The sequence below is a fragment of the Petromyzon marinus genome, chromosome 18 (assembly GCF_048934315.1).
Source record: "Petromyzon marinus isolate PM22_M1 ecotype Great Lakes invasive population chromosome 18, UKy_Petmar_22M1.pri1.0, whole genome shotgun sequence".
NCBI lineage: Eukaryota > Metazoa > Chordata > Hyperoartia > Petromyzontiformes > Petromyzontidae > Petromyzon > Petromyzon marinus.
The window spans coordinates 3370643-3391377 of record NC_133684.1 but is presented as its reverse complement, the minus strand read 5'-3'; the positions used below and the strand labels follow the sequence as shown (position 1 = coordinate 3391377).

Here is a 20735-nt window from a genome sequence, read left to right as displayed (position 1 = left end):
ATTCCATCCTCGTGGTTCCATCCTCGTGATTCCATCCTCGTGGTTCCATCACCGGCCGCGTGGCTCACCGGTGGAGCTCGCAGCTCGTAGTTCAGAGGTCGCGAGTTCACGTCCTGGTTGGGGGTTGATTCGGCCCATCATCTTTCCGGGGTCAATAAAATAAGGTACCACCGGGTGGGGAATTCACTTGATAGATTTGCTCCTGCCATGGCAAAGTGGAAATTCCCTCCACACGCTCGGGGGCCGAACCACCACTCCGAACCTCCGATTAACACGGCTGGCTCCATAAAGTGCGAATGAAGTGCAACGCAACACGCACAACAGGAGTTGATCGCCACCTCAATGCTCGTTTAAACAAGAAGTCCCTTTTGGGCTTACGTTTGGACATTGGTTTACGCTCCTACATTGTGGCACAATGGCACCTTGTCGCCTCTTGCCAGACGCAGTGACAAACCAAAGTAATACAGTGACACTAAGGTGCACACCGGCTTATTAGAGAACACAATTTTTTTTCTCATGTAAGTGAAGTGACTTACTATTTTATGAGGCGGATTTGCTACTCTTAAAGAGCCACTGCACTGTGATGTAACCGTTGACTTTACGGGATTTTGTTTTTGCGATAACTGGCCGTGATTGGACGGAGATCATCGCATGCAGCTTACATTGACTCAAAACTCATTCACTGCACCCCCAAATACATGTTTTTTTGGCAAAAGACATGCATTGATGATCCTGACTATGAACGGATGAATATTTTGATGACGTTTCATTGAATAAATGACACATTGAAATAACAAAACTCGAATTACACAGTCACTCTACTCTGCTGCACTTCAGGCTTCCTTGTGCTATACCCATGCTTGATTCATGCTGTCTTTGCGTGATTCACACTGCTCTGAGCTACCCATGTACGTCATGCTGCCCTGTATAGACCATGTGCTTCATGCTGCCCATGTACGTTATGCTGCCCTGTACAGACCTTGTGCTTCATACTGCCCATGTGGTCCATGCTGCCCTGTATAGACCATGTGCTTCATGCTGCCCATGTGGACCATGCTGCCCTGTATAGACCATGTGCTTCATGCTGCCCATGTGGACCATGCTGCCCTGTACAGACCATGTGCTTCATGCTGCCCATGTGGTCCATGCTGCCCTGTACAGACCATGTGCTTCATGCTGCCCATGTACGTCATGCTGCCCTGTACAGACCATGTGCTTCATGCTGCCCATGTGGACCATGCTGCCCTGTACAGACCATGTGCTTCATGCTGCCCATGTGGACCATGCTGCCCTGTACAGACCATGTGCTTCATGCTGCCCATGTGGTCCATGCTGCCCTATACAGACCATGTGCTTCATGCTGCCCATGTGGACCATGCTGCCCTGTACAGACCATGTGCTTCATGCTGCCCATGTGGTCCATGCTGCCCTGTGCTGCCCATGCGTTTCAAGTAACGTACGCCGCCCGTGCTGCAGGTGCTACCCCCGTAAGCAGAACTGGGTGGTGTTGCCCTCGCATTTCCACGTCATCAACGGCCCCAACAGAGTGACCATCAACACTCGCATGAAGATCTTCAACGGCAAGAACAAGGTGAGGGTCCGGCGCGGGGCTACCACCACTCTCCCTTCGCGATCTCAGACAGCAAAACATAATACAAAGGTTCCCTTTCACAGATTGATGGGGCAGATGCCGTTTGCGTGCACCTATAAAGGCACCAAGCACATTTTAGGCTGAGTCGACCTACGGGATGACCGAACCCGGTACCAGTTTATGAATATTTCGCCAGTGATTTATCACCTCTGGAACACATTTCCAAGGCAATGTGTTTCAGCCATTTCCACGAGGATGTTGAACCTGGCTCATGAAGTTACATCTTGAATTTGCAAAGAAGATTCCAATCGGTTGTTGTGTAGTGAAGTGAAAATCTGCAATATCGCTCCGCCTGGCGTACATTTATTAAAAAGAAAATAGCAAATAATGCACAGCGCCAGTAAACAAGCTTCATAATGAATCATTCTTTAAACAGGCATTATTACTTTTACAATGGGTGAGTCAAATGCTCGCAGAACATGATGATTCACCTCATGTCAGGAGGCTACATTGTATTCCTCTGAATTTAAGCGTTCTTTTTTTTCACTGATTACCACAAATAAAGCAAAAGTATTGTCGCGATCAGTACCGTATCATAACAGCAATATATTCGCTCATCTAAAGAAGGGTGTTTTACCCAAAACGTTATCCGACGATTGTAATACATACTCTTTGGTTTTTGCGGTAATGTCTCGGAGGTAAAAAAATAAAATAAAAATATTTTTTATACCTACGTGACTTTACCGAAAGAACCAAAGAGTATGAGATTCCTGCAGTCACGAAAGCTACAAATCTAGGATTGTAATACAATGATTACCACAATACAATCTTGATTTGAAGCTTTCGTGACTGCAGGAATCCATACTCTTTTGTTCTTTCGGTAAAGTCACGTAGGTAAAAAATAAAAAAAAATCACGACGTTTCGGGCGCAACACCAGCGTTCGTCATCAGGTGGGAAAGCGTGACGGACGCTTGTGTTGCGCCCGAAACGTCGTGATTTTTTATTTATTTTATACCTACGTGGCTTTACCGAAAGAACCAAAGAGGATTGTAATACATTTCTCTGCCAGTACTTGTTTAATGTTCGGAAAAATGGAAGGAACCGGAAAGGGAGGAAGACCTCACAGAGAATGGCTCGACAATGACGTCAAGAGATTCGTGCCCGAGCGATGTGGCTGCTACTTGAGCGACTGCCACGGTGGCGAGATGGTGACTACCTCGCCTGGTCGTGGGTTCTATCCCGACTCCTGTATATTTGGAGTTTGCGTGTCTCTCTCCCCGTGGTCGCGTGGATTTTTGGCTGTTCTAGATTTCCACGTGGTAAGCCACTTCGTTGAGCTATCATTTATGAAGGCCAGGTCGCTTCTGAAAAAAGAGCTATATAGCTCATTGGGCCTTACCTGGTTACAAAAAAAGTTTTATGATAGTTTAGTATTGGCGCTGCAAGACAAAGGAGAGTGGGAACAAGTGACGAAACGTGCCAGTGGGACACCTATGGGCTCTGTCTGCCCATGGATCGTGGCGGCGACGACGACGCTGAGGCCTAGCTCAATGCAAACACGCTGCATGCGTTGTGGCTGTGTGCGCGACTTCCAACCACCCCTCCCCCCCTTCGTTGCCATTTTTGTTTCCCTTTTTTGTCCCCAACCGCCCAGACGGTGAGCTCGCTGCTGATTGGACAAGCCAACATGTCGGGCCACTACCGCTGCGAGGCCGTGAATGACCTCAAAGCTGACCAGTGGACCGTCCCGTTCTTCGTCACAGGTGTGTGGTTAATACAGACTTGATTCCTTGAAAAAAGGATTCTATTCGGCGTTTGAACATCTTAACACCTATTCTTTGTGTCTTTCGGTAAAGCCACGTAGATGGAACAAATAATAATAAAATAATAACAATATCACGACGTTTCGATCGCAACACAAGCAAGCGTCATCAGGTGAGAAATATAGCGCTATATTTTCACCTGATGACGCTTGCTTGTGTTGCGATCGAAACGTCGTGATATTTTTATTATTTGTTCTATCTACGTGGCTTTACCGAAAGACCCAAATAATATGAATTCCTGCAGTCACGAAAGCTTTAAGTCGAAATCTTAACACGTTTGTTTTATTCCCAGAAAGGGTAAAAAACCTATTCTTATTTTTCAATCTCTGCAGTATATCTGTTTCACGTCTCTATCCCGTCACCTTTGTTGTATGTTTTTACATCTGCCTGCCGTTTACTCACAGAATCACTTTGCTCGCACAAACTCGAGCAATTTATCGAAGCATTCATGACAGCTTCACGAGCCTACTGGGCATTACGAACGTCTACACGCTACACAGGAAGGGAGCAACGCTTAACGCACTGAACGGCATTGCATAATTTTATCGTTTTGTCGAGAGATCCATCGGGTCGAAGGGCGCCAACCAGTTTCGTGATCGCGAGACGGTCTCATTCAAGCGGCAAGGTCCCTCCGACGCGGAGTAAGAGATTCGCGAAGTTTCCCCGCTCTGTCCGTGGAGGTCAGGAAGCGCAGCGCCAGAAACCGCGCCCATGTCGAAGCCTGACATCCGCAGTTGTTAGTGCTCCTCTCTTCCGCACACAGGAAGGCTGAATCCCCCCCACCACTTCTCTGTCGCCACCGCCCCCCCCCCTCGGCCCACCCCAGCTCACGACCGACGCGACAGCAGACCTCTGTTGGGTTTTTTTCTCTTTCGCGTGCCATATTTATTCAACGGGCCTCTTCCTGCTCCGCTGGGGATCGGGGGACAATGGGGAGACAGTTGCCAGCTTCCTGTGCAGTTGGCGACAGACGTTTTCGCAAGAACCACTGCCCACGAGGAGTGGCGAGAGTCGTCACCCGGAACGTGACGATTGTGAATGCCGGGCGCGAGTGGGCAGCCGAAGTGGCGTCGGCATGAGTCATGTGTCTCTTCCAGCCATTGTGCCCTAAATTTGATGTCATTGATATGACTAATAGCAACCCTTATAATGACCTTTATTTACCCAGGAAAGCCTCACTGAGTCTCAAGACGCGTGTTTGTGCAGGGTTATGAAATGGGATGGTTGGGAAATTCCATATGAAGGGAGTGTTTTGTTTAACGTGGGGGAACCAAAACGATTATCCAGAAAAATGCCACCATTCGCAAAATAATTATGACAATTAATTATTTGCCCAGGAAAAGCATCAAAGAATCTCAAAGATTATATCGCAGGAGAGTCCTGCATTGGTGTGTTTCGCCAACACCGTTCCTGAGTGGCTCAATGTGGCAGTAAACCAGAGAACCCGGAGAATACCCTCGCATAGTTCAGGCGGCAACAATCGAAACTCCGCACATCCAGATTCAAGTAATCCATTGCTGCACTGCCACCTTCTGGCCGCATTGCGGCTCCAAGCCCTGACAGCATCATCGCCCGCTATTCTCAGGCAGTCTCCATCCCTGCCGAGCTTGTGAGACCATGTGCATGCTGTGCATAAGCAATGGCAATTACCGATGACTCATGATGATCTTTTCGGATGGGGGCCGGGGGAGGGAATTGCGGTGTGGGAGGCTGCAGGGTGTGTGTGTGTGTGTTTTTGTTGCTGTTGCACTCGGAGCCAGCGGTCGTTTCACCACCACCACCCCGCACCTTTTCCCTTTGAACAATCATCCCGCTGAGCTCGCGCGATAACAAACGTCTGTTTTGGAAAAGTGGTTTTGAACGAGACAATTTTGGCTCTTATTCCTATGTGAAAGTATGTAGTAGTGGTTATATGATAATAATAATCAGGGTGATGGGCTCTACGTGGCATGCTTGACTACAAATAATTTCTTGCACGTAAAAAATAATCCGTGGTTAAGTGGACTCCTAATTCTATAGCCATTGTCAGTGCAATCTCGGTACAAATTGCGATGTGTTTTTGGGGTTGTATCACCATCTGTTTCGGCGCGATGCCTTAGCTGTGCACTCCACGTACGGGGGGGGGGGGGAGGGAGGTTTTCTCGAGACCTAAATAAATTAAATTTCCGCTTCCATTGCGCTGGGAGCGAAACTTCAGACGTCTCGGGGCGCAACCCGAAAAAACACAGCGGCCAGTTTATTTGTGGTCAGGCGCGGGGAGCTGAGAAGCCCTTTTTGTCAACGGCGACCCCCTCCCTCCCCCCGACGGAGCTGTCACGGCTCAAACCACGAGACAACCCACGCGGTGTCGCGACCAAATCATTCCTCACGGCAAACTCTTCCCCACGCAGACGTGCCGGGCGGCCTGGAAGCCCGCCTCTCCGCCGACAGCTCCGCCATCGAGGGCGACAACCTGACGCTGGAGTGCCGCGCCAACAAGTTCCTCTACGGCAACGTCGGCTGGCTCTGCCCGAGCGTCGGCTCGCCGGCGCCGGCCCCTTCCCCCTTCCCGCCGCTCGACGGCTCCGGCTGGAACCTGCCGGCCGCGGCTCCGGTGGGCGCGGCGGAGAGCGCGGGATGCGCGTACGCTCGCGCCGCCGAGGCGACGGACGGGACGTACAGCACCCTGGCGCGCCTCTCCATCCCCGGGGCCCTGCGGGCGCACGCCGGGAACTACGCGTGCCTGGCGCAGAGCCGCTCGGGCCGCTGGCACCGCCGCAACGTCACCGTGGAGCTGCAAGGTGTGTTCGTGCTGCGCGCCCGTGCACACCCGGCTTACCCGCTCGACCTTGCGCGTGGAGAGGAAGAACGGCGGCCACGGCAAAACGCCGATCGCGCCGGTGCACAGCAGGATTATGGTTCGCGTCTTCAAAACTCGGTTGCAGCGATCGCATTGCAACTGAATTCGTTAGCAGTTTGATAGACACCACGAGGATTAATGTAATGTCTTATTTACTGTACTTGTATTTGATGGTAATGCACTGAAAGTGAGAAAAACATGCAAAATACAATTGCAATTCTATTTAAGATTGGCCGCCGTGGTGGCGAGATGGTAACTACCTCGCTGGCATGCATGAATGCCTGTATATTTGGAGTTTGCAAGTTCTCGCCGTGGTCGCGTGGATTTTTATCCGGGTTCTCTGGGTTTTCTCCTCCACGTTTAGAACACTCGTTTAGAACATTTGGCTGCGATAAATTCCCATTTGTAAACCGCTTCGTTGAGCCATCATTTGTGGCCAGGTGGCTTCTGAAAAAGAGCTACGTAGCTCAGGGGGCCTTACCTGGTAAAATAAAATTAAAAATAAACTGTTTAGTTGCATAGGTCTGTAGGTATTTACATCAATATTTTTTAACTCTGTATTTTTAAATTTAAAAAAGAAAAATCAAATTGCTCAATGAAACAGGTGAGGCAGCATACCAGCCGTATGAGACTCACAGCGGCTACGTGTGCTCTCGTCTCGCCGTCCGCAGCCAGCGGTAAGAGAAAGATAATTATCCCACCCCCCAGCAAAAAAAAGGGAAGGGAATCCACCGGAATTGTTCACAGCAAAAATTCGCATCGTAAAACCCAGCGTACGGGGGGGGGGGGGGGGTGGATGGGTGGGTGGGGGGGTTGCGGCGAAGCCACCTTTGTCGCTCTCGTCTTGCCACGTGCGTTCGACCGGTCGCCAACGAGCGAGCGCTCACGACGTCCCTGGCGCGCGCGCCCGCGACCTGTCCCCGCGCGCCGCAGCCCAGGAGCCGGTGAACCTGCGCAACCTGTCGGCCATGGCGCTGAACGTGAGCGACTCGCTGCGTCTCGAGTGCAGTGCGTCCGGCCGGCCGCGTCCCACCATCACCTGGTTCAAGGACGGCCGCCCCCTCACGCCGGGCACCGGTAAGGGCGGAGCGCGACGCCGCCCCGGCAAATCGCAGGGGGCCTGGATCGCGGAGCCTTCTTCCTTACTCAGCGGCGAATGGCCACTGCCTCGTCGCTTTGGCAGGCACCACACGTAAACGCGCACACGGTAGGAATATCAGAAACAGCCTTGTTGCCAGGCCAAAACTCTTTCCCTCGAGGACCCAATTAATGCGGCTAAGATCCCTATTGCAGCGACGGATAAATATCGTTTGCAGGCGGTTTTGAAGTGGTAGGCAACATGTCGCCACAGGTCATGCAATATGATGTCGTTGCCCACATGCAGCCATACTTCACCGTGGATTAAGTACAGTGAGGGAAACAAGTATTTGATCCCCTGCTGATTTTGTACGTTTGCCCACTGACAAAGAAATGATCAGTCAATAATTTTAATGGTAGGTTTATTTGAACAGTGAGAGACAGAATAACAACAAAAAAATACAGAAAAACGCATGTCAAAAATGTTATAAATTGATTTGCATTTTAATGAGGGAAATAAGTATTTGACCCCCTCTCAATCAGAAAGATTTCTGGCTCCCAGGTGTCTTTTATACAGGTAACGAGCTGAGATTAGGAGCACACTCTTAAAGGGAGTGCTCCTAATCTCAGCTTGTTACCTATATAAAAGACACCTGTCCACAGAAGCAATCAATCAATCAGATTGGTGCGATTATTCGCAAATGGAAGAAACACAAAAGAACTGTCAATCTCCCTCGGGCTGGGGCTCCATGCAAGATCTCACGTCGTGGAGTTGTAATGATCATGAGAACAGTGAGGAATCAACCCAGAACTACACGGGAGGATCTTGTCAATGATCTCAAGGCAGCTGGGACCATAGTCACCAAGAAAACAATTGGTAACACATTACGCCGTGAAGGACTGAAATCCTGCAGCGCCCGCAAGGTCCCCCTGCTCAAGAAAGCACATATACATGCCCGTCTGAAGTTTGCCAATGAACATCTAAATGATTCAGAGAACAACTGGGTGAAAGTGTTGTGGTCAGATGAGACCAAAATGGAGCTCTTTGGCATCAACTCAACTCGCCGTGTTTGGAGGAGGAGGAATGCTGCCTATGACCCCAAGAACACCATCCCCACCGTCAAACATGGAGGTGGAAACATTATGCTTTGGGGGTGTTTTTCTGCTAAGGGGACAGGACAGCTTCACCGCATCAAAGGGACGATGGACGGGGCCATGTACCGTCAAATCTTGGGTGAGAACCTCCTTCCCTCAGCCAGGGCATTGAAAATGGGTCGTGGATGGGTATTCCAGCATGACAATGACCCAAAACACACGGCCAAGGCAACAAAGGAGTGGCTGAGGAAGAAGCACATTAAGGTCCTGGAGTGGCCTAGCCAGTCTCCAGACCTTAATACCATAGAAAATCTGTGGAGGGAGCTGAAGGTTCGAGTTGCCAAACGTCAGCCTCGAAACCTTAATGACTTGGAGAAGATCTGCAAAGAGGAGTGGGACACAATCCCTCCTGAGATGTGTGCAAACCTGGTGGCCAACTACAAGAAACGTCTGACCTCTGTGATTGCCAACAAGGGTTTTGCCACCAAGTACTAAGTCATGTTTTGCAGAGGGGTCAAATACTTGTTTCCCTCATTAAAATGCAAATCAATTTATAACATTTTTGACATGCGTTTTTCTGGATTTTTTTGTTGTTATTCTGTCTCTCACTGTTCAAATAAACCTACCATTAAAATTATAGACTGATACTTTCTTTGTCAGTGGGCAAACGTACAAAATCAGCAGGGGATCAAATACTTTTTTCCCTCTCTGTAAGCGGAAAAAGACAGAGTTGCTTAATGGAGTGTTGCTGCAGCCGGCTAGCCTAGGGATGACTTGAAAAAGGAAGAACAATATAACCTGAGCTCATGACCTCCGCACATTCAAGGAAGCTGCCTGGTATCCTATCCTCTCGGCTACAGCTCATGCTGCCCGCCTTGCAATCAAAGAGAGATGATGCATGTTATTGAGTCAGCTCCACCCTGGGCCCCATCCCCTTTCGTCCCACCCCTCTCCTGCCCTCCCCTCCTCTTCTCCCGCGTACCCCCCACAATGGAATAATTCAGCCCCCCATCCCTAACTTGTCAAATGGTGTTTCCCCTCACGGTCACAACCCGAAGTGTCTCACTGTGTCCCCCGTGCCCTCTCGTGTTCTCCCTGTCTTCGTGGCCCCCTGTGTCCCCCATTGCTCCCCCCCCCCCTTGTGTCCCCCGTAGCGGTGAGGCTGAGCGAGTCGGGGAGCGTGCTCAGCATCGACCGCGTGAAGGAGGAGGACTCGGGAGTGTACATGTGCTACGCCTCCAACCGCCTTGGAGAGAAATCCACCTCCACCATCGTCAGCGTGCACGGTCAGTGCACGGACAGAACGACACACGCACGCGTCACGCGCATATATTTCGCAAACCATTCACAATGCGTCATTGTACGAGGTAGAGGTGGTTTAAAGTCCTGCAAATTCCCGCTCACGCCACTGCTGGCGAAAGGGCCTCCGCTAAAGAGCCTTCCGGAGAGCTTCATCGAGTGGCTATTTTGGCCGACCCACCCTTTACCCCACCAGGCGCGATCTACAAATCGAGTAACAGTGTTGTGTCCGTTTACACTGCTGGGTGGAAATAGGCGAAGGGACTCAAGAAACGTTCCCATTCCATAGAGGCACCTGAACCGGCGGAGAAAACAAAGCAGCGACCTCTGGATTGAAGTCCAGTTTTCTGACCGTTACACCAAGGCAATATCCCCTACAACATATAATAATTATTAGAGTGAATATTAGCCTGGGATGTTTGGCCACTTGTTGGAGTGATATACACTTAAAACTCCGCACAGATGGGTGATGATAGAGCTTCGTTTGAGTCGGGTCGGTCCAGCTTGGCAACCCATCAAACATTTTCGCACCCAGCACACCACATCCAGTATATCTCATGCCATGGCAATGGCTAATAATCAAGTGATGTAACCTGCAACCTGAACATTATTCCGTGAGAAATTAAGCCCTTGTTGGTGATAAACTTACTTACTCGTGCTGTGCCGTCCAAGTCTTTCATTGACAGCTTTGAAATAATTACACATTCTATCCCACAATGCAATCATTCAGCTTATGATGGTGTGGTATTAAACCTGTTTGGCCACAGTAAGCTTGTAATTAATGTCAAAATAAAATGCACGCCGACAGTGAGTCAATTCACTTCTCACATTTTATAACCTGCAAGAAATACGGGGCATCGCAATAACCACTTGACCCTGAAAGTATGAATATTTATATCACGGACATGTCTCTTTCCCAACCATCACTATCCACGTCTTCCTAACCGGTGTTTTTCTCATCCGAGGTTTGCCTGACTCTGCAACAGCTGGACAAGCCCTTTCCTGCCTTTGTTAGTCCAAACAAAGCACGGAGAAAGACCTTCACAATGATATAACAAACCACTTCTTATTGCCTCCCTTATCAGCTGACAATTTATGACAAATGCGTGCTTGGCCATTTGGAAAATAATTATCTCTTTTATTCTTTTTTGACCCACAGGTTTGTCCGACCAGTCGAACATGACCATAATCCTGCTGTGCACCGGCGTGATCGGCATTCTGCTGTGGCTGCTGCTGATCCTCTTCATCCGCAGGGTCAGGCAGGTAAGCCGAGCGTGGCCATACAGCTCCACTGGCCAAAACTCGAGTTCACCTTCGATTGCGCTTCATCATCAGCACCGCCGTAAACTCCTTTGCTGTTTCACGCGAGCGCTTTGAGCTTGCACAGCCAAGTGTTTCATCTGTGACGCGCCAAAGTCAAAATCCGCCACTTGCTCAAATGAACATCGAGGCGGTGCCCACCCCCCGTGTATAACTGAGCGAGTGGTGGAAATTCCTCATTCCTATGGCGAGAGCGTGTCTTTCCATAATATAACTGCTGGTGACTTCTCCAAAGAGTGGTACTTATTTTATTGACCTCGGTGGGATGATGAGCTGAGCAGGCCGCGTGAGTGAACTTGATTTCCACCCCTTAGTTAGATATTTATTCGAAGAGGCATATTGAGCTAAGGGGGGGGGGGGGGGGGGTGGGGAGTGTGGAGCGATGGAGCAGTGGCTAGTACTGTGAGCCAGGTGACCTGAGTTCGATTCCCAGCCAACGGCTAACATCAGTGGCGAGTAATATCTGAACCGGTCCTGGGCTCTCACTTTTAGGAACCTGCCACCGACCAAGGTGGTGAAGTATGGTAAAGAACATTCACAACTGACATGGCGTGTGGAGGGCCCTCATACATCCGTGGATTGACAAAGGGCTGTAAAATTGGGCAAAGAACGTGGCATTCAAAAATGCATGAGAGCCCTTTGCGCCATGGTGAATGTACACCACCAGCCCCTGCCAAGCCAACCCGACAGACGGACGGATGGACAGTCGGAGAGACAAATGCTACCTCGGCAACAAAGACTCTCCGTCCAGGTTACAAGTTTCTCAGCGCTTGCCGCTGATCTATGCTTTGCCCAATTTTGCGACAAGACTCGGTGGCAAACAAACCGTGGCAGGAACAAAGTCGCTCCATGTTTGGCTTGAAAATAAACGAGCGAGCAGAGCGATTAAAAGCTATCCGTTTGACGCACACGGTCGAACGTGCTTTTGTGAGAGCCGAAAGTAAACAAAGACAAACAAAATTTCTTGTTTGGCGATTTGTGGCAATGTTACGTACATCTCAGTTGGAGAAGCGGTCCGACGGGATAAACATTTTTTACAAGGTCATAAAACGGGACGAATTAATACGGATATAAACCGTGCTCTCCGAAATCCAATCAAATAAACTTAAAATGAAGTGGCGTATAAAGCGCGATGAATAGGCGCGTGGGCAACAGGGCATGGGAGCTGTGAGTCGCGGTGGCTCCCACCAAGAGCCAGCATCCAGGAAGACATCGCAGAAGAAAGAAAGAACACACAAATCGCCCGCAAATTCTTTCTGCTCCACTTGGGGAAATTAATTAATGGTTTTTTTCACCGCGAGCTTCGTTATTACAGCGGCACAAAGGGCGGCTCTGATATGTCCCGATGCGCGCTGCATTATGCTGTTGTTTGAAGCTGTCATAACGAATTTCACGTGAGGGTGACCCTGGCTGCAGGCAGCCGCTTTCACGCATGGCGCGTCTGCCGCGGAGCCAAAACCCACACGGTGATTTTCCTTTTGTGATATAATTACAGCGCTCTGTAAGCGCTCGGTTATGTAAAACTCCTTGGTTATTTCCTCCGTACGTTCTTATCAACCCTCGTTTGAAACCGCGACAAATGACGGCGCGCCGGTCGATTGCGATCGGTGCACATCCTCTCCAAGCCCCGTCGAGGGAGATTATCTGTGAAATTTGTGGACCCCATCGTTTCCTTTGTGGCAGAAATAGGTCGTAGGTCACAACGACGCATTCACAGCGCCGCCAGCACAGAAGGCGAAACGAGGAGGTCATCCCGACCAGTGCCACTGATGTCACAACACCTCGCCATCAATGATTTTCATCTGTCAAATGCATGCTTTTGTGCGCATAGGAGCCCAACAGTCATGCCAGTAAATGTTCCGGTGGCTCTAAAACTGTTTCGGGTGAAAGCAACCGGGAAGCAAGTGGGCACCAGTCCACCAATAAGGGGTAATGTCGCCGTGCGCCTATCCTATCAAGTAACGTGCAAGATCCTGCACCTCCGGTTAGCACGGTTGGCTACGTACGGTGCGAAAGATGTTCACCATACATTCATACGTCAATTATGGTACAGTTGATCAAAATTATAGTTCGTTTTGGCAAAATGTGAATCCGTCTCTTAACCGTTATTTATTTTGTTTAACACGTAGGCTTTCGCGACCAATATTATTCATAATAAAGGTTTTTGGGTTAGATCGCGTTATTAATAAATGTGTCGTAACCCTCCACCACGGGCAATTCTGGCGAATTGCCCGATGATGCTGGATGTAATTACCAGCGAAACGTCGTACTCAAACTGTAAATGTTGTGGATTCACTCTTCAACACACCGGTGGGCTAAAGTAGTGAACTAGTTGTCTTTTGTCAACGTGACACTTTTTTTGCTGATTGGCCGTGTCGGGTGGTGGAGGGTTACGACACATTTACAAATAACGCGATCTAACCCAAAAACCTTTATCATGAACGTTATTTATTTATTCATTATAAATGACTGACCCAGGTGTGGCCTGTTGGGTAAGGCCACGTGTTTAGCGGTAACGTGACCGTCGTGTCGACCGCAGCCCAGCAGTGCGGACATCAAGACGGGCTACCTCTCCATCATCATGGACCCTGGCGAGGTTCCACTCGACGAGCAATGCCAGCGCCTTCCCTACGACGCCAGCAAGTGGGAGTTCCCGCGCGACCGGCTCAAGCTGGGTACGATCTATAAACTATATTTATTTATTTGTTTGAAACCAGGTAAGGCCCACTGAGCTGCGTTGCTCTTTTTTTCAGAAGCGGCCTGGCTATCGCTAATGACAGCTCAACGAAGTGGCTTACAATCGTGTGGATATTTACGGGAGCCAAGCACTCTAAACGTGCAGTGATGTTGATTGTAATCTTGGAGGGGGGGGGGAAAAACGGAGGACCCGGAGAAAAATCCACACGACCACGGAGTGAGAGAGAGAGAAAACATGCAAATTTGCAGATATTCAGGCGTGATCGCACGCGCCCACGTGCCCACGCAGGCAGGCCACGAGGTCCGCAGGCTAGGCAAAGACAAAGATCTCCCGGGTAAACCTTAACAGACTATTGGGGGCCAGTGCTGTTAGCGGGCACCCATGAAGACCGGCTCTTTTCGCACAAACGCACACAGCAACAACGACAAAGGTAATAGCCGCCACCCCCCACCACGTGGCGGTGACATCACTGTAGAGCTTATACCAGGCTTGGTGCACGCAGGAAAATAAAAGACGTAGACAAAGATCCCCCCCGTAACAGTAACTTCGGGAAAGTGCTCTTAGTGAGCTCCGATCAAGACAGCTGTGTCCTTGTTTTTATGCCACACCAGACACTCGTCTAAGTCTGAATACATCTAAAGGAGGCTCTGAATTATTCAGATATATCTTGCCACGGACGTGAGTCATGATCCGGAATCAATTGCAGTTAGTTTGTCGACCAGTCACAAACCACGGCGCTTGCGCCAGGCTAGGTGCACCTTGAGGCCACGTGAAGTGTCGAAGGCTCGCAACTGGCAGGAGCTCACGGGACAGACCCAGGTGCCATGGTTTGATCGACTGAGATGACTGGCGATGCACACACACACACACGTGCGTACACATACACACTCATGCACAGATAATCATTCCCACGTGTACCCATGTATCCATAATACACGGAGACCCTGAGGGATGGTGTGGCCGGAATCACGCCCAGCTGCCACACACGCACACGCGCGCACGTACGCGAGTCTGCATGCAGAGGAACGCACAGATCCTCTATTTAGCTTTGATGAGTCTAAAAATAGCGTCGCTTAGTGCGTTGGTAATTGCGCAATTGCAACACGCTGCCATATGACGCCACGACAACACAAGGGCACAAATAGTAACATTCGAACGGCAAAGTTTGAAATTTAAACCAACGTTGTGTAAGTCAGACTTAATAACACACGAAGACCCCCAGCTCGAAAGAACTGAGTGTCCTTGAGACCGTGTAATTCTTGCACAACTAAGTGCGTTTTTGTTCGATCTATTCGTTTTCTGACCTTGCGCTAATGTCTTCGTTGCCATGGGCTTTTCTCCGTCATTGACAGATTTCAATTATCGTGTCGTCTGTTTGCCTATGAAATCAGGTGGAACCAAGGAAGTAATGCGTTGCTCGTGTATGGCCTGATGTGGCGAGACCAACAGCCACAGCTACCTGTGGAGTGAATGCCGTCACTCAGGGCTGAATTTCGGTGGCTTGATCTGTCCGCCGTCGGCGACCTGAAAAAAAATATATATTCCCGCTCCCGGCACACCACATCCAGTTTATTTCTCGCTGTGGCTGTGGCTGTGGCAACTTGTCACGTGCCTACTCCACGACCAGCAAAAAAGAAAAGAATAATCAGCTGGAAATTAAGCCCTGCAGTCTCCTGATGGCAGAACCACACACACACACACAAAAAAACTGTCGGGGAAGAAACATCGCGTTCTAGACCGCGATTACAGGTGTGCATGCGAACGAACGCACGTGTGCAAACTCGTGCCTCTGCGTTAACAAAAATCAGTTAACGAACTGCTCTTTTAGTTTAGTTTGTTGTTTTTCCCCGGACCTCCGATTAGCATGGTTGGCTACGTACGGTGCGAAAGCATTCAACGTACGTGTACACACGTACAACGTGGGCGCGCGGTGTCGCCTGCGGGGTCCGTACGCCCGGCCTAGTCCTTGACGGTCGAACTCCCACGCAATCCGCAGAGCGTTGTGAAGATAACGAAAATCCTCGCTAGCTTCGGGGGTGGGGAGGGGCGCCACGCGCGTCTCTGCTGCTCATTAATTGTCCCAGAGAACGGCGACTTGTGAATTTTCCCCCGGCCGGATTCTCGTACTCGCCAAATTGCAGGTTTGTTTTCGTTTTTTTGGGAGCGAAATGCCGTGAGCTTTATTTGTCGAGTGGCCAGCGTCGTGTCACAAAGAACTTTGCCCGGTACATTGATTATGGAGGATCTCATTTAATTGAAAATATCTGAAAGATTTAAGAAAAAATTGTCTCTGAATTTGCCTACGACCAAATCTCCCCTGCATGCGCTTAATCTCATGAGATATTTGAGGCTCGGCAGGTTTTAGCCTGGGCAATACTTGGATTGGAACGGTTATTTGCTAAGTGTTGTAGGCTTGGGCTGTACGGTGGCCAGAACATCGCAGGATGTGAACGGATTATTGAATTCATCTGTGCGGGGGATTTGAGTGTCAGCCCCTCGTATGTTTGATTACCCTAATTTCATTCCACTTGAAGACAAACACTGCTCAATCAAATTGGCCAAACATCGCAATTCAGGATCCTCCTGAATAAAGACTTATAACTCAGTGAGGCTTTACTGGGTAAATAAAGAGTGTTGCATTTTTTTTTATTTAAAGCTTTCGTGACTGCAGTAATTCATATTCTTAGCTCTTTCGGTAAAGTCACGTTGAAGGGAAACAATAAAATAATAAAATATATATAACAATACAATTTTATTGTTTCCCTTCAACGTGACTTTACCGAAAGAGCTAAGAATAAAAGAGTGTTGTATTGTCTTGGTTTAAGATATGCTGAGCTATATGAATCCCCGCAGTCAGGAAAGCTTTAAATAAAAAAAATATGCTGAGCTGTTTTGGTAGAAGTTATTGTGATTATCGAGCACGTATGACTTCCGTGCTTCATACCACGTGGCATCGGTGTTTAGAATTCCATTAAGTGCTCATGTTTGTGTGTGTGTGTGAATCTACGTGTGTGTGTTGAGATTGATCATCATGGTAACCACTGAACCATCTCATCTGGCACCAAAAATCTTGGCATGACTTAAGTTGAATGTGCTAATGTGAACCCAAGGCTAAGCACATTGAATAGCGGAGTGTATTTAAAGCAAAGCTCTTGCATGTTTTGGGATTTCACGTCAATGTAGACATTTGCCCTTTGCTTCTGGAATGCAGAACTTGATCATGAAGAGTGACTTAACAATGTGCCTCCACAAGAAAGCGTTTAATCAGTGCGTACTTCATGCTATGAAGGGTGGTTCAGAAGATTAGTCGTTGACAAAACTACAACGGAACAAAAACGCAAAAGTGTGCGAAGATGCGTGGGCAGGTGCATGCTTGCAATTACATCGAGAGATAGACAAAGGGACACATGGATTCAAGAATGTACACTGGACTTAAAGCTTTCGTGACTGCAGGAATTCATATTCTTTGGGTCTTTCGGGAAAGCCACGTAGATAGAACAAATAATAAAAAATATCACGACGTTTCGATGGCAACACAAGCAATCGTCATCAGGTGAAATGTTTGATTTTTTTAATTATTTATGATTTTTCTATCTACGTGGCTTTACCGAAAGACCCAAAGAATATGTACACAGGGTAAAGACCAAGTTATAACTGAAAGTAAGGTGACTCGGGCAGGACACGTGGTTAGAAGGGACGATGGCCGATGGTCAAGAATGGTGATGGAGTGGCAGCCAAGGAATGGAACCCATCTGAGAGGACGCCCACCGAGGAGATGGTGGATCGTTGCATCGCAGGATCGTGAGGTGATGGCGGCTTGGGAAGGCCTTCATCCACCAGTGGATTATCCGTGGCTGACAATGATGAAGAGTATTATATATTACTGTTATAGTTATGGCGTGTTTGCCGTTGTGGCATGAGTTAGTGCTATCATCAAGAGCAGGTGACTTTTTAGAAATTCATACTACCACGGTATCAGCGTGTAGAGCCTCACTAAGCTATATTTCTTTTTACTGTGTGAGCCTCTGTGGATCTACGTACGTGTTCAACCGCCTAATGTGGCTGAGCCACCGCATGTGGTTGCCCGCACCTCTACACCGCCGATTAGCACGGTCGGCTACGCACGGTCACGAAACAAGTTCTGCACACATACGTAATGTGACGTACAGGATCTTGGCACGTCTCGATTTGGCACGCGCTTACGTGAACGCAAACGCGGAGAGCGGCGGGTCGCGAGCGGCGCTTATGAACAAAGCTCTTTGCGGTTTTCGGATTTTGCGTGCCGCTTGGACGCATTTTTAGCGTGAGAGTTGGGGGGGGGGCGGCGGGGGGTCGTGAGGGATTGGCGTCGCGACCTCGAGGAGCGATGACTCTCCTCCCACTTGCAGGGAAGACGCTGGGCCGCGGCGCTTTCGGGAGGGTGATGGAAGCGGCCGCGTTCGGGATCGACAAATCGTCCACCTGCCGCACCGTGGCCGTCAAGATGCTCAAAGGTGAGACGGCAAACGGCAGCGGCGCCGTTTTGGTTTTTTTGGCCACGAGTTGCCGAGGTTTGCGGTTTGAGGCCGGGAGGCCGCCCTGATAATTACTGGCGTGGGGGTTGGGGGGGGGAGCATTAGTCGTAAATGATATGATTAAGATGAGATGTGCTGCAAGACGCTTTGAGATGCTGGGGCGTTTAACCACCTATTACTGTAAAGGAAAATCATTATTCCCAATGAGAGAACCTTATTCCTCATGGAGTTGTTATTTTTGCAGAATTAAGCGTCTGTGTGAAGTGAAATGTTCATTGAAACAATAACACGCGCAGCCTAATGGGCCGCTTCGTTTTTAAAGTGGTTGCCCTAATCCTTGAGTGAACTTTTGAAATATCATTAATTCAACAGTGGCTTATTGCATGCGGTCATTTCCTCTTCTCACATCACCATGACTCGAAAGCCGGTATTAAAATAAGCAGCGGTTGAGAATGTGTCCCGCCCATATCTTTATCATCATTGGAATAATAAAGAGCGAATAAAGGAGTGGAGAATTAAAACGAAATAAGCAAATAACATATTTTCGTTCCCAATAGCGTGGACTCATTCTGGTGTCTATTGCCAGCAAGGCTGGATCAGATAGCCTGGGCAGCTGATAGATGTAAGAACTCCAGACATAGGTTTTTTTTTAACAAGAACAATTTACATCTCTTTGTCAATCCACTGCTGGATAAAGGGCAAGTCATGGAGGTTGTTTGACCATACTTCACCACGCCGGTCAGTGTGGATTGGTGAAGGAGATACCCAGAGACTGGTTAGATATCACCCACCCAACGGTGGTAGCCTTGGTTGGAAATCCAACTCATGTGGCCCGGTTATTTTGTGACCCTAATTTAAGGGACTTATTTGATGATGCTGTTGGTGCAGCCTTCAAAGATCCCCTGTATAGCCTGTAATAGACTATTGGGGTGAGTGCTGTTAGCGAGCACCTATGAAGGCTGCGTTGGGCAGTGATCCACAAGCACAATTGACAAAACACTCAGGACAGTGGTCAATAACACTGTGGCTTGAAAACATTTCTATAATATCCATTTTTTATAGCACGTGAAGGCTGTACTATAGAGATGTCTAGAGCTATAGACAGGGCCGTTTGTTTCAGGCGCACGATAATAACTGTTTTCGTAAGTCGATAAAAGTGCTAACGATGCGTTGGCACTCTCACCCGGAATGCACGCGTCAGGCCCTGGTTAAAATGATGGTACGGTACTTGCAGATGACTATGTGGGAGAGTAATGTGGCACGTCGTGCTGTCTTGCCGCAACAGACTGTGCAGGCTACACGGGGAGCCTTTGTTCGTGTGTCTCTTGCGTGTGTATTTAGGATGCTCGTTAATAGCACTTGCCCGAAAAGTCTGCTAAGACTATACGGGATCTTTGTATTTGGAGAGAGAAAACGGTAGCTTAGTGATTAGTGCATTACGCTAAGAATCCGGCAAAAACCGAATTTCATTCTTGGCAACGGCTAACATCGGTGGCAGTTATCTAAATCCGTCTTGGGCTTCCCCTGGGTCCACTCAGCCTGAAATGAGTACCTGGTACATTGTGTGTGTACATAAGCACTGGGGAGACAGGACATGGTGCTGCCCCCACACGTTTCCGCACCGTGCCAGCACTAATAGAAGATGCTCGCTAGCAGCTCTTGGCTTCAGCGATTTATAAAAAAAACGGCTGTATGGGTGAATTCTGATTTCTATCTTGATACTGCATCGGTTTGTGCGGCTGTGCTTTCCTGTTGTACCTTGTATTGTTCAGCATGATGTCCGACGTTTCGCCCCTGGTCCCTCGGAGCTTCTTTGGGAATTCAGTGCCAAGAGATGAATGGTCTCTGTTTTGTCCGTGCGCGAATGTGTCCTTCCCACCAGAGGGGGCGACCACCAGTGAATACCATGCCCTCATGTCAGAGCTGAAGATCCTCATCCACATCGGCAACCACCTCAACGTGGTGAACCTGCTGGGCGCGTGCACCAAACCCGGAGGTGAACACCGCACCAGCACCCACAACGTACCGCACGCACACACGCACACACCGCACCAGCACCCACAACGTACCGCACGCACACACTCACACACCGCACCAGCACCCACAACGTACCACACACACACGCACACACCGCACCAGCACCCACAACGTACCGCACGCACACACTCACACACCGCACCAGCACCCACAACGTACCACACACACACACTCACACACCGCACCAGCACCCACAACGTAGTGGCACACACACACTCACACACCGCACCAGCACCCACAACGTACCGCACGCACACACTCACACACCGCACCAGCACCCACAACGTACCACACACACACGCACACACCGCACCAGCACCCACAATGTACCGCACGCGCACGCGCACTCACACACCGCACCAGCACCCACAATGTACCACACACACACACGCACACACCGCACCAGCACCCACAACGTACCGCACGCACACACTCACACAC

The 20735-nt window shown here is 49.3% G+C and overlaps 1 protein-coding gene across 2 annotated transcripts in view; it reads left to right on the top strand.

The window, feature by feature from the left end:
• FLT1 (fms related receptor tyrosine kinase 1) overlaps window positions 1–20735 on the top strand; it is an 81596-nt gene that overhangs the window by 38384 nt on the left and 22477 nt on the right. For both annotated transcript variants that reach the window (XM_032956517.2, XM_032956518.2), the window contains exons 11-19: window positions 1477–1591; window positions 3247–3355; window positions 5806–6195; window positions 7188–7331; window positions 9581–9712; window positions 10885–10988; window positions 13585–13720; window positions 18132–18236; window positions 20140–20253. In XM_032956517.2, coding sequence (XP_032812408.2) covers window positions 1477–1591; window positions 3247–3355; window positions 5806–6195; window positions 7188–7331; window positions 9581–9712; window positions 10885–10988; window positions 13585–13720; window positions 18132–18236; window positions 20140–20253 — 1349 coding nt within the window. The remainder of the gene's footprint in view (window positions 1–1476; window positions 1592–3246; window positions 3356–5805; window positions 6196–7187; window positions 7332–9580; window positions 9713–10884; window positions 10989–13584; window positions 13721–18131; window positions 18237–20139; window positions 20254–20735) is intronic.